General features: G+C 37.0%; 1 protein-coding gene across 1 annotated transcript; it reads right to left on the minus strand.

Annotated features, from left to right (window-relative positions):
• Positions 1-3206: 3206 nt before the first annotated feature.
• LOC121323751 (photoreceptor outer segment membrane glycoprotein 2-like) lies at positions 3207-6253 on the minus strand. The gene is made up of 3 exons (XM_041264944.1): positions 5673-6253; positions 4794-5040; positions 3207-3642 (listed from the first exon to the last, which is right to left on the minus strand). Exons 1-3 carry the CDS (start codon positions 6251-6253, stop codon positions 3403-3405), a joined length of 1068 nt encoding a protein of 355 aa, XP_041120878.1. The 3' UTR covers positions 3207-3402.
• Positions 6254-16786: the final 10533 nt, after the last annotated feature.

A 16786-nucleotide genomic window follows, 5' to 3' on the forward strand; every position in this document is an offset into this window, starting at 1 on the left:
GGGATCTCTGCCCCCTTACGCACACAAGGTAGTGCATAGCACACATTTCCACACTTCAAAATAACATTTTGCTTTGTTTTAAACATTTAAGATATGCTAGGAACATAGCAACTCGTAAATGAATGTTGAAACAGGGCATCTGCAAACTGCTTGAGAATATGGTGACCTTGTCCCTGTGGTGGGTTATTGAAACACCCTATGTAATCATTCTTATAACTATATATGTTTAACTTGTATTGATCTGCTGTTGAAATACACAATTGTTGTCTGAATAATTAAAAAATAGCCTTTGATCTCTTGCACTTTCCACTTTTGATTTACATGTGCTTCCTTCTTATTGCTGATTGCTCATTTATTAAGCACTCCTTTAACACATAAATAATAGAAAAGTTAACATGCAACAGACTGAGAACCACTGAGCCAAATGACAAATATAAAATTAAAACTATCTTGTATAAAAAGTCTCTGTTTTACTGACAAAGTTTAGAAGTGTAGGTCTTGCCATTCACAAATACTACCACCCTTTAACTGTAAATTAATCATTCCCCCCTGGCCACAATGGGGGGAGGAGTAATCTTTAAGACAACAAAGCTGGTAGGCATTTGATGCTATATGCAAACGAGTACATTAACACTGAAATATAATATATTACTAAATCATTATATATTATACAATATTTTTGTTTTAATGCAACGTGGAAGTTTGTAAATTTATTTTCTGCCTTGTCAGATGTTCGCAGTATGACAGATTGGAAGTGATGTATGCACTGAAAATCAGATTTAAGTCTGGAGTAGTTGCCACTATGGCTTTGGCCAGGGGATTCTAGTGCTTTCTGGTGCTGATTTTCAGTTAAAGATAAACACATTTAAATATATTTTAGTAACAGATCAGCAATAGACTCTATTACCACCTTTTTTCACCTTACAGTATTTATACCAGTAGATTGCAGTTATTCAAAAGATCTCTGATATTTACAACAAATACCAAATAATACATGCAGAATGTTTACCAATATTGTATAGGGAAAGATCCAGCTGTTTTTACAATTGTTTTACAGCTGGAATACACCATCATCGGCCCTTAGTTTCAGCTCAATATTCAAACATGGGTTGGATTTTAGCACAGCCCAACCTGTGTATATTCAACAGTACAAAGCTAGCAGCTAATACTTTACTAAATAGTAGACTTGGTGGAGTTCAATATTTTCTTAGCCATAGTAGATGGAGTATAACAAGTACTGAAGTGTGATACACTTGAACTTTTTATCAAGCTGAACATAGCTCAACAGCAATTCTGAAATACAGTATGTTTTTAGACTGAAGTCACAATATGCTTCACCAGAGTCTCCGTTCTGTTGAACAATGTCCAACATTGTGTTTTAGCATGGTGTCAGGGACAATGGTGCCAGACAGTTAATAAGAAATCTGCATTATACGATATTAAAAGAGTAGGAGCAGACTATATCAGTTAATATATTTTAAAAGTATGCCAAGGTTGCAGGGTTTTAATTTTCAATTACTATAGGAGTGTTAGTTTATACTGTTAAACTATAAAATATTGGAAATGTTTGGAACCAATCAGGGAAAAAAAAAAAAAAGAAACATCATAAGAAACCTAGCAACATGTATTTGTTTATTAAACAGTTTGCATACAGCATGTAATATTATATAGAAAAGACTATGAACAAAATATTGAATATGAAATAAATTGACCTAACCTGTACACTAAGGCTAACACTATTTAAAATGGTTAGAATACATTCTAATTGTTTCACACTTGACTAACCTTTGTCTATTAACACCCCTAATTACAATGCCACATGGTAATGTCAACTCGCAATTGACATAGGAGGCAGTGTGGTCCAGTGGTTAGTCCAGGGATTGTAAGCAGAAGGTCATAGGTTCTGACTGATTCACCTTGTGCTCTGTCCTGCAGATGAGATGTTAAACCAATGTCGTTTTGTAAGTGACTATGCTCAGTTCACAGTCTACCTCTATAAAGAACTTTGTGATGGTGGTCCACTATGAAAGGTGCTATATAAAGATATACACATATTTAGTTAACCAGAAACTGTAATATGCAAGCCCAGAAAAGCCTTTATTTACTCTCCCCCTTTCATTGCCTCTAATGTAAAAATAATACTAATAATAATAATAATTCTTGCATGGTCCTGTCATTTGCAAAATGATCTACTGATAAGGTGTAGAGAGTGTATATGCTTTTAATTAGAATACCCATTATTATAAAATCAAATACCTGAAAACATTATTAAACGATCTGCTGTTTGGTATGTGTTTAGTTTGGTGGAACTACTGCAGTGCTCTCAAGTGAAAATCACCTCTGAGAATAAATCATTAGAGACGCAATGAAGAGAACCCTGCTGAGCTGCCAAAAGTAGGCTTATTTGTGCTATACAAACAAAATAAAAAAAAAAAAGTTTGTTTAATGAAACTAATTAAATCTGTGTTAGGATTTCTATGCAATTTGCATTTATATCTTCTGTGGTGATTATATGCTTTCCTATTGGGTTCGCTTTTAACCATAGTTACAGCTGGGATAGGGTATAGCTGAGGCACAAGGAGATCAAGTTACATCACACACTGGACTCTGAACCCATTCTCCTGAGTCGTCCTCTGCTAGACCAAACTATCAAAAAAAACCCCAAAAACCTGAATACTGTACATTGAATACAAAAAATACAGGGTGGTGATTAAGTTAGTATGCAAACTATTTACAGTTGTCCAATGAAGCCTGACAGGTGAAGGTCACTCCTGAGGTTATCCAATAATGTTGCTTGATAATTTCGTTGATGCAACACTTTGGATATTAAACTTTCTGAAGGAGGGAAGCTTTTGTAACAAAACTAAGAAATCCAGTTCAAATTGAAAAGCAGCATGGCAGCATTTCCTTAAGAGGTAAAGGACTGAAAAAAAGGCAATGTGCAAACTCAAGAGCATCTGTGTTGCCTCCTGCCATATTCCTCATATTCTGATTTTGAACAGAGCAAAGCATGATTCGGTTAGCGCCTGTCAATCTACAGAAAGTGAGAGGCACTGTTTAAAAAATCAAAATAAACTGACTTCCCCTTTAATGTAGAATTCTTTTTCTGTTTTCTGAGATTTTTTTGATAATAAAATAAGCATGAATTATTTCCATTATTAACACTTTCCAATAAAACGTTTTAATTTTAGTTCCTATGCCGCATTGTTAAATGATAACGAGGCCGCTCCTCAAAATCTTTGTCCGATGCCTAGCTGTAGCGCAGGCGTAGAAAACTGGGGCACTCATCTGCGTCCACCAAGCGCCCATAATCAGGTGCTAACGACCTGTGATCAAAATTGGGCCCTTAATGTTCATGCAGAACCTTCAACTTGGGGGTTTAGCTGGCAGTGGGGATTTTGTTTATTTGTTCTCAGGCCCGTAGTCTGTAGTAGGAACGTCCATGTTGGGGTCCTCATTCCCTGAGGCCGCATTGATCTGGTTGGACTTTCCCAGGTTCTTGATGATGTTTAAGTTGGACAGAGCTGTCTCCACAAAGCTGTTCTCCAGCAGCCAGCCATCTGATTCAGAGTCAGGGTCTCCCTGCCGCAGAACGTTCTCCATGGCCGTCTGGAGGTACCGCACCCCTATCAAGACCGACAGCTGTGAGGAGACAAATGGAGGGCTAGTGAGGGACAGCCAAATAGGATGTTATTAAGAGATGCCCACAGGGAGGGAAAATGGGGAAATGGTAAAACAAAATGAGTTTTATATCTAAACCAAACATATATTCAAACTGTTTGAAGCTTGCAAAAACATTCACATAACATTCAGTTTTGTTGTTTTGAAGTTCACGATGCCATGGTGAATTTGTGATATTTTTAAAATAAACTTCATTGACCATTTGAAATGTTCCCACTGAATATTGCTGCAGATAAAGGGGGGGAAACGGGACAAATAGGGGTTAACCCAGGTAGAGCTGAGAAGGAATAAACTGTGTTTGTGACATGAGAGGAGAGAAGAGAATTGAGGATTATAGATTACAGAGAGTACAAAAATAGAGATACTAATAAGGAGAGTGGAAAGGTACTGTCTGTAGTACTCATACACATACACTCATCTGTGGTATATCTATTTAGCGTGTGCAACAATTTTGATTGAAACAATACATTAAACTGTTCTTGCAGCAATGCTTTCAGCTGGTGTTGCACTTGCTTGGTGAGGAGGGCGAAATTGTCATCCCCCCTTCAATGGCTTATTTTCTGTCATAAATAATTGCATCGTGAACAGAAAAAACAGCATCCATGTTTGGTGTGGGCACTTTTATGTCTCATCTGAAAGAAGACTGAACTTCAACATGCTACGCTGGAGCTCTGATAACTGGAGTATGTTCTTGCAACCCCACAGGTTAATAGGAAAGTGTGACCCTTTTGCCTCAGAGTCAGTGAGCTACCATTACTTCTGAACCACTACCCCACCTGCAGTATGATTCAGTGGTGTTGTATTACTGTTTCTACTTTATTCCATTCCATTCATTTTTTAACATAAATGATATTACCTACGGCCTGTTGTACCAGTGTTTCATAGTTTTGGTCCCTGAATCTATACCATTGCCTCAGGTCTATAAATAGACTTATCTACAACATTCAATGTAACCTATTTGTGATATACTTCAAACACTGAATCTGAGATAAAACTAACAAAACACAAATCTACATCAGTGTTCCAGTGTAATCACACTTAGAGTTTACTTCTGTTATTCTGCAGAACCATTGCATTCCCTCTGTATAGACACAGAGGTAATCAGAACCTACCTCGAAGAGCCATATGATGAGGACGGTAAAGCTGATGGACTGTATGATCTGGGTGTAGTACTCGAGCAGGGCCTTCCGACAGCCCTTCCGCCACACATTGAGCTCCTCACTCTGGAAGTCGTAGTTGTAGTGTGCCGAGTTGTTGGTGAGCTGATTCTGGATACAGGGCCGTGGGGAGTTGATGTTACAGCAGCTGAATGGAACACCGTCCATCAGGTACTTCCCATCAACGTTGCTCTTCAGTCGGCTGAGAACAAGGTGAAAGCAATGGGAATCTACTAAACAGGCTTTTGTTTGGACACAGATGCTATATAGGCCTCAAGAAGAAAACATAAAGCCTTATTAACACTTAAAAATAATCTTTGTAATTATTTTAAATAATTTTTTAATTAAATGTATTTTAGGCAGGAGTACAAACCATAAATTTGAATATCTAGACACCCAAACGGAACACATTTTTAATTGGCTTACATTATTAAACAGAGAGCATTATGCTAGAGAACAGTACAGAGAGTTACTTGGCTTCTACGTATGTAAAGATCTTATAAACAGGACATTTGTGTTGGCTGGTAAATGTCTGCAGGGTTCCTACCTCATGTAAGCTTAGATGGCAAGGATTATTGTTGGTTAATTCTCTAGGTAGATATTACAAAGTGGTTACAAGACTGGAACTGAATTTCCCCAGACCAGCTAACCCATTTGATACATATGCCATAAGCTTATCACAGTGCTTTCTATGCTAATTTGAAAAAAACTAATAATAAATTAGCTAAGTACAGGTAGATTCTTTGGTAATGATTTAATACAAATACATTTTAATACAGGGAAGAATTCAGACTACAATCATAGCAGAAGATAAACAAGAAGAAGACTACTCACTCTTGGACCTCCTTGTTGGACATATCCAGGTACCTCATACTGATCCACTGGATCTCAAACCAGTCTCGGAAGCCATTATTCCCACAGCACTGAAACTCAATCTGCAGCATATCGATGGTCCTCTTTAGGAAGCACCTTCCAGGAGTGTCTGTGTCCTTGTAGAACTTGAGGGCTTCCTTCAAGCCTAGGTACAGGGACTCCTCCAAGTCATTCCTCATGGTGTAGCACATCAGAGCCCCCACCAGGATGCAAAAAGTGAAAAAGAAGGTGCAGATGATGTAGGGCAGCATGAACAGTTTCCAGCGATGGAACTTGATAGTGTCCGAGCAGTCATAGCAGATTTTGCCACCCAGGAAGTTAATCCCACAGGCAATGACCCCCACTGCAATCAACATGTTGGGGACGGAATGGACCTCCCGGTTGGCCATCAGTTCATTTCGTTTCCGGATCTCGATCTTCAGGAACAGACCCAGGCTGAAGATGATGATTCCCGTGACAACAGAAATCCAATTCAGTATCCAACATACCTGGGCTAGTTTATCCCGCTTGTTCTTTGTGAATTTGACTTTTAGAATGGCCATTTTCTTCAACGAGAACAAGGAAAAGGAGGTGGTGGGGGGAGAGGATAGGATCTATTTTCTAGAGAGCATCATAAGAAGCTTATGAGGTATTTTTATATATCCAGAGCAATTGTAGGCACAGTTTCAAATTGAGCTCAATTGAACAGAAAAACAAAATATGTACTGTATTAAAAAGGTACAGTGGGTCAATTAACTTATCTTTGTTTCCTATCTTCCTACCTGAATCTGTCCACCTAGGATGATTTTTATATATTTGTATACTGGCGGTTACATCTCACCCATCTTTCTAAATTGCAATGGTATTTATTTTCAATATCATTTTGAATAAAATAGTCCCAGAGTTTCCAATAACACTGCTATTATTACAAAAAATTACAACACATTCATTCCATGAAGAGACATTTTCTCAAACTGCTCCAGAAAGTTTCTTATTAACTTTGGTATGCTAGAAAAAAACACAACAAACAAACAAATAAATAAATACTTCAGCAAGCCTTTTAATAGACCAACCCTAAAGATAAATATAAGTAAATACATTACCTTTATTTTTTAATGATGGCCATGATCAACCAAAGCTCAGATTGTGGAATATTTCCTTGTGGATAGAGATATATGTTACTGATAATCATCCTTTAAAATGCCAGTGGAGCAGGACTTGAATCTTTAGGGTGCCAGAGAGAGAGAGAGAGAGAGAGAGAGAGAGAGAGAGAGAGAGAGAGAGAGAGAGAGAGAGAGAGGATGGCTGCTTGGAAACGATGTCCATGCCCCTGCTGCAACCCCTCCAACTAATCCCCCTACCATTAATCAGCACTAATGGATTTAAATAAATGCCTTCTACTGTAGCTAAATCCCAGAGCAACAGACAGTCCTCAGTGACAGAACAGTAATACAAGTAATTCTGTGTCGGTTATATATTATAAGTACTGTATTTCATAGCAGTTGAGGCAGTCAGAGCATGTTAGTGAGTCAGGAACAATGAGAATTAAGCATGCCCAACAATGTTGCCTCTTGAGTAAAGTCTCTTTGGAGGAAGTTAGAAGCTGCTTTCTAAGGTTCTGTCTATAACTAGGCTTATAGAAGTTGTGATGAACTTGTGAATGAAGCTGTTTTTTGTCCCCCCATGTTTCTTAATTGAATGTTTAGTTACCACCATGGCCACTAGGGGTTCTCTGTCAGAAAATGACATGGAACCCGATAATTTTTCCTGTGGGTGGGATACTACAGTGCTTCATTACTGACATCTAGTGTCTGTTATAAAATACAAAAAATAAATGGTGCATAACAGATGCACCTTCAGGTTTTACAATTGGCATGGTACTTTATTGAAATACAGGGTAACACATGCACACTTGTACCCAGAGCTTGACATGAATAAACAGTTGCTGTTTTTGCGCAATGTAAAAAACAAAATGTAGTCAGGTTTGAGTCTAATTCTTGGCCATAGTGCTTTAGATCTCTAGGCCTGAGTGACCAATTTAGATGTTTCTACTCCTTACGTACTTGTGTTCATGGTGGTAACTAAACATTTAATTTTAAAATATTTTTTTAACAAATATAGGTTCTACAGAGTTTAAACAAATATAAAGCTTTAGTTAATCTCAATCTCTACAATTACACTGAGTTTGATGAAGATATGTTCTTATTGATTATGTTTTGCTTCTTAAACAAGTACGACAGTAACATACACCCCCTGTCACACATGTAAATTAAAAACAAGAACTAGCAGTATGATACAAAATTTGATGACCATGACATATATCAACACCATTTGCACTGAATTTGTTGCTAATGCTTGATCACATATTTAGGAACAAGTGGAAAGACACCGGTTTGCTGATCCATGGCATTGTGTCTCATATCAATGGTCAGTATAGCAACATTTGGAGTCAACATGACAGGCAATATGAATGGTATCCACCTCCATGCTTTCAGGTACAACTGTAAAATAGTATTTGTTCCTCTTAACACAAATAAAGGATGCTCATGAATTCGGTCTGGCTCAGGTTTTACTTTGTGCAACACTACTGTAAAACTGACCTGTCTGGCAGCATTTCTCAATAATAAAATACATATGTCATAGGCTGTGTGGTCCAGTGGTTAAAGAAACAGATTTATAACTAGCAGGTCTCCGGTTCAAATCCCAGCTCAGCCACTGACTTGTTGTGTGACCCTGAGCAAGTCACTTACCTTCCTTGTGCTCCATCTTTTGGGTGAGATGTTATTGTAAGTAACTCTGCAGCTGATGCATAGTTCACACACCCTGGTCTTCTATCTTGTAAAACACTTTGTGAGTGTGGTCCACTATGAAAGGTGCTATATAAAGATTACTACTATTATTCATGCATTTCTCAATAATAGAACATGTATATCATTCATGCATTTCTGGCTTCTTTTTCTGTCAGCATGTGAATTAAAACCCCATAAATCCTGGTTCTTGCAGAACATTCAGAACATATACAGAAAGCTGAATACATAAAAACAAGCAAGACAATTTTACATGGTATGCTGTACAATATTGATATCGATAAAAAATGACGGTTGTCTAAAGAACACAAATATCTTCATAGATGTTTTCTACTGTTTTATTCACAGGCTGCCTTGAAGCTATTCCTGATTCCCTGTGTAGACACGATTTTAGTTCAATCTCTTGTATCCTCTGGCCCAAAATGTAACATGTAAATGTTTCTTTTCAAATTATTACTGATCCCACTTTCATTATGCTAAGAATCTTTTTTTTTCTTATTTTAATTGAGGATATGCATGTCCTTCAAAACAAAGCTCTAGAGGCCGCTAGGTCTGGTTATTTGTTACCAGGATGCAGCAGCAACTTTTAATCACTGGCGCTGTCTTTGAAAAATAAGTTGAACTATATTGAAGTATAAATACAAGCAAAGACTTTCAACAGAAAAAAGGGGGATAGGTGATAATATTGCATGTGCTAATAAGCCATAGGAAATACATATTAAAGCATGGATGACACTTTGATAAATCACTATAATGTCTTTTATGTTAAGGCTACTTTGAAGTGTAAAAAGAGTGACTGGAAGTCAGAAGCACTTAAAAGCTGTAAAGCTAATGGGATTTATAGCTAGTGTAGTAAATGTTATATTCCTTACACCAGCCTTTGATAGTTTCTTTATTTTCTGCTGGATGTAACACATTTTCTCCATTCTGAGAAAGAGATGATGAATTCATTTTCAATAGCCTTTAATGTGCCACCCAGCTTTTGTCAATGTATCAAAGGATTCTGGCTCTTGGATCACAAAAACACTACAGTAAGATTCCACTTTTATTTGGGAGCATATATTTGTCTTTACATATCTAAAAAAAATGTTGATGTATTTAGTTTACTAAACAAAATTGCTCTCTGCTAAAATTGTAATGGAGAGGATTTGAGACAGGCAGCACAGCTGTAAAAATAATGCTCAGACAACTTGTGAAAAAGGAAATTAATAATAAAATTAAAATTAACTGATATTTTTTAAAACCAACATTAAATAAGTCGTCCTTGTGTCCACCCCCCCTGATGTTATGAGTCCTCCAGTTTGAAAACCACAATCCTGTTGCAATACATTACCTTCTGGTTCACCTTGTTCAACCCACCTACCAATCAGGAGCACATTATTCTTGTTGTTAAACCAATTGCTTTCACCCATCAAACCAAATTAACGGATGTTACCAAGCTACTGAACTTTGGAGGTGAGGACCAGTCTGGACAGTTTTTGCCTGAGCATCACCAGTAGAGATCACTAAGCAAGGTGAGGTGAACAATTCCATACGATTTTCCTTTCCATACCAGGGGAAGTGCAAAAGCTAATACAGCACTTCCTGCGGGCTCCCAGTCCAGATCAACAACTAACCCTAGACTCCAACAGTGCTTTTATTAGCTGAGGATCCCTAACTGTTATGTTTGCAATCAAAACCCCACATGTAGAAAACAACCCTCATCCCTTCCCTAACATTAATAGAATGTTTCATGAATGTTGCAGGTTGCAGTGGATTTGATTCTGCACCCAGGGACCGTGAGACCTGGATTATCAAAGCTTTGCTTAAGGATGGATATCCTTGTGCTGCAACAAACCAACCATCGAGAAACCAGAGGACCTCAAATTACATATAACAGTTTTTCTCCACAACAGGTAAATTAATTGCTAGAGTTTGCTTAACCCTGGGTTAAAGAACAGTGGTGCATAATGCTTCAAGCACAACTAAGAATGTTAAAGCACAGTAAAATCATACAGTATGGTAGAGCACAAGCATGTATGGGAAATCCAGTGTAAGAACCAGTGTTTCACGCACTTGTGAAAAAAGTTCTACAAAGTTCCAGTCCTCATATTATGAAATTATTTATATATAATTAGCTTACAAAGAATTGCATTCCTTACCTTATTTTTCAATCTTACATTGGTTCACCTTGCTTTAGGTGTGTGATAGAAGCTTGGAAACTACTGATACAAGAATCAAGTGAAGAGTTGAGAGACGGCCTAGTCCAGCTTTTCCTTCAAAGCTGTGTTGAGTTGGGACTCCAGGTTTTTATGGTTTTTAAGGTTTTTTTTAATCTTGTTTAATGATCACATGTCACTACATTCTCTCTAAATTAATGGAATAAAAATAAATAAAAGTAAAGCAACCATTATTTTATTCACTGTTAAAAATGCCTCATATAGAAATGTTTTTAAAATGTTTTTAAACAGTTTTACCTGGGTACTGTTTTACTGCAGTTTTAACAGTGTAATTATACCTGAATGAATGCTTTTAAATGTGTACTGTCAGTCAAGAAATGCTTCTTCAGAAATCTGTATTCAGAAGCTACTGTGCCCCAGAAGTAAGCCTTAGAATTCATATTTGGAGGTCAATTATTTCTTTTAAATGAAAATAAACCATCAGATGCCCCAATCACACCTGCAAATAAATTGTCTATGCAAACAAAGTGACTTTCTCATTCTTAGGATTAGTACTCTCTCTGTCTCATCCATCTGTCCGCATTTCCTACTTACACTTTATCCAATTGTCATTAAACTACACATTGCCCTTTTTTTATTCTGTACTATTCTATATGTGCTGCTGATAAACATCATTGTCATAAACGTTTTCATCATACTGACAATTTTACAGCCATCAATGACTGACATTGCATTTCTTTGCATCCAGGGCGCAAATCAAAGCCTTTTTCTGCCTGTCTGTACACTGCTAGGTCCAGTTCCAGTGAAGCACTTTCTCGCGAAGGATTTCTAGCTTTGCTAATTGAATCAGTGGTAGATCTACAGCAGACACCCTCTTCTATCAGATGCCACTTAAGTGCTTTTATAAAAACACTACATTGGTGAAAAAGTCAATTCCATTTACTGGATGATAATGGAACAGACCTTAAACAATGCAATAAAGAGCAGTTTCATGTGTTGCTATATATTTTAAGTGCTTTTATCAAACTGCATGAATGCATTTTTTAGAAAATAACTGTAAATCTGAATCTACAAATCTTTTTTTTTTTTTATTGCAGAATTATTCAATACATATTTGATGTTGCTGTTCAATTCAGAGTCATTATGTAATGTGAGTTACAAGTTCAGTTTCAAATAGCCTAAACATTCCAGACACAATGAATGGATTTTAATAGCGCACACTTTTTTTGTGGCCTTAAATTCTTACGTGCAAATTGAGTTGATTTTTTTTGACAAGAAGTCAAACTATTTTACTTTTCTTTTTAGTGTCATGTGTGATATTAAACAGAAAGTGTCTTTACTACCACGGCATACAGATACCAATTTGGTTACATTGGTATATAATTCTGAAAATGTACTGTATTATTAATATTTCATGAAGAAAAAAAAAAAGAAGAAAAAAACGGAAATATTCTTCAAATAAATCATGAATCTGAATAGGTCCAATATCTGAATTTTGTCTGAAAATTAACTTGTTTTTAGAATGACAAGATTTTCTTATACTGGTACTTAAAATATATGCTATCTCCTTCAGGCAGATGAGGAATGCAGTCTGGCTAAATCGTGTGGAAAGGCAAGAGGATGAAGCTCAAATGCGGTGCCTGTCTCTCTCTACCCAAGCCACAGTCCATAGCAGCAGGTTTAATGTAGAAACAAGTGAACAGGAGGACGCTACTGATGAAACACACCCTACAAAGCTAAATGGAAACTGATACCCCATTCCTTAAGTAATAAACAAACAAGGAACATATTTAAAGACAAAGTAGCTTCATATGTTTTGTTGAGTCTGTGTTCAGGTGATATTCTAGTTCTAGTTTCCTGCCTTAGACATATTTAATAAAAGCTAGATCAACAAAATTGTTAACTGCATAACACCTTCCATCTCCAGAGAAAGCCCTGAAGTAAGCAGTGGTGCTTGTAGCTTGCCCAGGGCTTGTTCTTTTTTGAATGCTGCCAGACTGGACAAGCAGGTTTCTTTGGAGAACTTGGACTCAGTGCTGGACAGTGACCCCAATTATTATTGAGCAAGTGCATATCTGAAATTGGATTGGGTGATGATCTAGATAGTGTGAATGAAATAGCAGAAGATGACCAGATGCTCCTGGGATGCCCTGACCTGCTTTTAACCATTGACCGCACTACAAGTTCAACTTCTTGTACAGCCCTGATAAGGACACTCAACAAGAAATGATCTTTAAGTAAACATGGAAAAATACGGTAGAAAACTGCTTAAAGATGATGCTTACAGTCATTCTGATTTGGGATATTTGCATCTACTGAAATACAGTACTGTGTTTAAAGAAAAATATAAATTATAATAGCTATGTTAGGTGGTTTAAAGCTGATCTAGTTGACATTACATGTTTCAATGTCAGGCAACTAGAACTCATAATCAAAGCACCTTGACACAGAATAAAAAAAACAAAAAAGTTGGGGATTTTATATGAATATGTATGAACTATGTATACTGCTGCACAGTAACAGTGTAAAAGAAGTTCACAAAAACAGGAAGCTCAATATAAAGGGATATGTTTTTTTCAGAAATATATTGTCTATATGTGCATGCAGTCTTGGTCTCAAACAGATGAATACATCAACAATAAATACAGTATACAATCAATTCAAGCTCATTCTAATACAACAGAAGCTGTTTCGCTACTGTAACCTTGGAGACGCATAATTTGTGACATATTCCATTTCATTATTATTTTTGAACGTATTTTACCAGGGAGTGCTGTTGAGGAGATGACCTCTGAGCAGACTTGCACAATAGTCTGCAATCAGCTGGCAACAGGAGGGGGAGCTACAGGCTTGGCTGTGGATATGACTCAAGAAGATGGGGAAAGGTAAGTCTGAGCTTGGATTTTATGTACATCCACAAATTGCATATATATATATATATATATATTACCTGTACATTACCTGTACAAAAACTGAAAGACAAACACAATTTTTCTAACTGGTTACTTTACAGTACAACACAGATATAAATGAACTGGGAAAGCAACAAGGTGTGTTTTCTGATAAAGCCAGAAGGATAGGAAAGACCACAGACCATGTCCAGCTTTATATAAAGACATCTGTTTTAATGTATTAAATTAGAACATTATGAAGTTGGTCACTGAATACAGGAGCTGAATGTTAGTAAAAGCATTTACAATGGAATGATGTGACTGAGTGCCAGATAGAACAGGATCGTAAATGTTATGTTAAATGTTATTTTCAACTACATTATTTTCAACTCTACACAGTTGTTTGATAATGACCCATTTCAACTAAAATGAGATAAGCTGGTAAGAGCATGTGATATGGTCAACAAAGCCTGTCTCTCAGGTCTAATTTGAAGGCATGAAGATGGCATCTTCTGTCATTAATTGATATGCAGTGGTGGTGTTCCTCAGAGTTTTGCATTGTGGTGCTACAAACTCCACATATCCACGGCTACCCCACCACCAAGTGAGATTTATACAAATTCTTTATACAGTCAGTGCTCAGTTTATCAGGACCTTTGTTGGCCTGACTGAAGCCAGCATGGCACAGACTCCACAAGATGCCTGAAGGTATCTTATTGGATTGTGGCCTATTCCTGCCAACAACAATGAGGTAGGCAGAGGACTGTTACTGTGAGTGTGACATTCACTTCATCCCACCAATTCTCAATCAGAATGGGCAAGACAGCAATTGAAGTCCGTTTTGTGCGCTAATGACTTACAGGACCAGCATGGTAAATTCTTGAACTGAACTATTCCACACTGTGTATATACTGTTATAGACGCTTAATACAATTCCATCTTCATAGCACCTTTCTCCTGTATCATCCAAGTGAGACTTGAAGTTTGGATTTCAAGGTTCATACCAAATAGCAGCTGAGATTTTACTTCCAGTTGAACTTTATACTTATTCTACTTAGTGTGGTACAAATTACTTTCTATAAAAGGCTTTCGTCTTTGAACCACAAGGGTCACGTCCAGCCCTTGCATTTCCATTAAACTCAAGTACTATTAATAACACACAACAAGTGAAGGCAAAATGTGATATGAAGTGTTAATTGCATTTAACAATTCAGTTACTTTTATATTAAACACTGTAGGTATGGTAGTCTATATAGTGCATGTAACCTTATAAGAAACTATTTTAGTTAATCCTTCCTTTATTCTTTTTTAAAACATTTACAATCTTTGTTATTTTCCTAATTAAATCTAATTACATTCCATGCCTGTGAACCAATAGAAAGGGTATCATTATTGAAATGTCTAATTTAAACAACATCTGTACTCATAGGCCTGAAGGAAACCTTTTTTGCAATTACCCCAACATTTGTAAGAATAAACAGCTTTGCAGGCAGTTGCTATAAAGCGGATTAGAGTTTATGCCACAGGTGTAGATCAATATGCAAAACCTATTTCTGAAAAGGTTAAGGTCCTCTCAATGCAACGTTATATTATTGTTTCTATTAATATTTATCATGGTCATTTGTTATTGAAAACTGGGGCTTCACAAAATTAGAAAAATGCAAACATCACATACATTCTGTTTTTATTGCCGGATGTGAAATATGGCTAATATGTTTTTATTTTTAATTATTTATGTTTCTTAACTTCTATTAGACTCCTGGGTATTTTTAAATGAGCTCTTGCACCCATCATATTAATTTGGTCATAAAGTAAAATTATGTTTATTTCCAGATATATAGCTCACAGACAACAGTAAATTACCAATTAGTTTAATGAAGTGTTTAGACAGTAAAATGTTAGAGAGATAACTTACTAATAAAGAAGCTTTCTCATCTCCCATTTTGCATCTAATTTACCCCATCACATAGCAAAAGAAACCAACATGAATATTATAAGCTATTCACAAATTAAACATTTAGGAAATACTATCTAAACTATTGACCCCTTAGGGCCTGCAGTGCACAACAGAACTAATAAACCTTACAGACGTATCACAAGGGCTTAAGATGTATTTTCCTTATCTCTCATTAGATGGCATTATCAAGTACAATGGCTCCATAAAAAAGTTCTCAAATGTTTTTGCTCAAAGGCCTCTTTCAAAGCAGATTCAGTCCCCAACTGAATATTATGAAAAGCATCCAAACACTGTACAGTGTAAACAATAGAATGGGGTGGGGGAGATGTCTGTCACCACACAGTTACTACCTAGAATTTTCTGTAGTTACCTGTGTTCCCAGACCACAAATTTGTGTATCAGTACTCTAGAAAGTGCATTCTCAGTATACTAATTTCTCACCCCTGTTATCTGTAAAATTTTAATTCGCTGTTTTTTTTTTCACTTTCAGCGTAAATGGGCCCTGACTGCCATATAACTTTGGCTTGTCTAACTGCTATAATAGATCTCAGTGCAATTTAGGAACAATGAAATGATTCTTCCTTTCTGGGCAAGGCAAACCCAAACTACATCATTACATATTCCCCTTTGGAAGATGAATGACCCACATTACCTCTTGAGACCACATCAGCTTCTTGAGTCTATGCCCAAGCTGCCATAGATGCAAAATGGGGGCCAGCTTGCCACTAGTGATAATGGGAATTAATGAGAATTACATACTGGTTTGGCATTATTACAAACTGTCGATGTAACACTATTGGTCCAAACCAAACAAGTTAATTAAATCCTAATATAGAAAACAATAGTATAGAAAAACAAATTTAAACTTAGAAGAGGGCTGGACAAGAGATGTGCAAAACCCCCCCCCCCCCCCCCCCCCCCCCCCCCCCCCCCCCCCCCCCCCCCCCCCCCCCCACCCCCCCCCCCCCCCCCCCCCCCCCCCCCCCCCCCCCCCCCCCCCCCCCCCCCCCCAAAAACCCAGCCACCTTTTTCCCACTTTTTTTCCCACTACCATCTCTGGAGACATTGCAAGACTGCAATCTTGTCCTTACATCCCAAACTGATTACTACAATGCTCTGTGTGCAGGTATTCCAGCATGATGCAATATATTATGTACGGTATATAATAAGTTTTCACAAAAATAAAATCAGATCAGCAGATTTCTATCTTGGCCTCTTTTCATTGGCTGCCAGTGCATTACAGAATTAATTTTATGATTATTCACATGACCTATAAGGGTTC

The sequence above is a fragment of the Polyodon spathula genome, chromosome 12 (genome assembly GCF_017654505.1).
Source record: "Polyodon spathula isolate WHYD16114869_AA chromosome 12, ASM1765450v1, whole genome shotgun sequence".
NCBI classification, from domain to species: Eukaryota; Metazoa; Chordata; class Actinopteri; order Acipenseriformes; family Polyodontidae; genus Polyodon; species Polyodon spathula.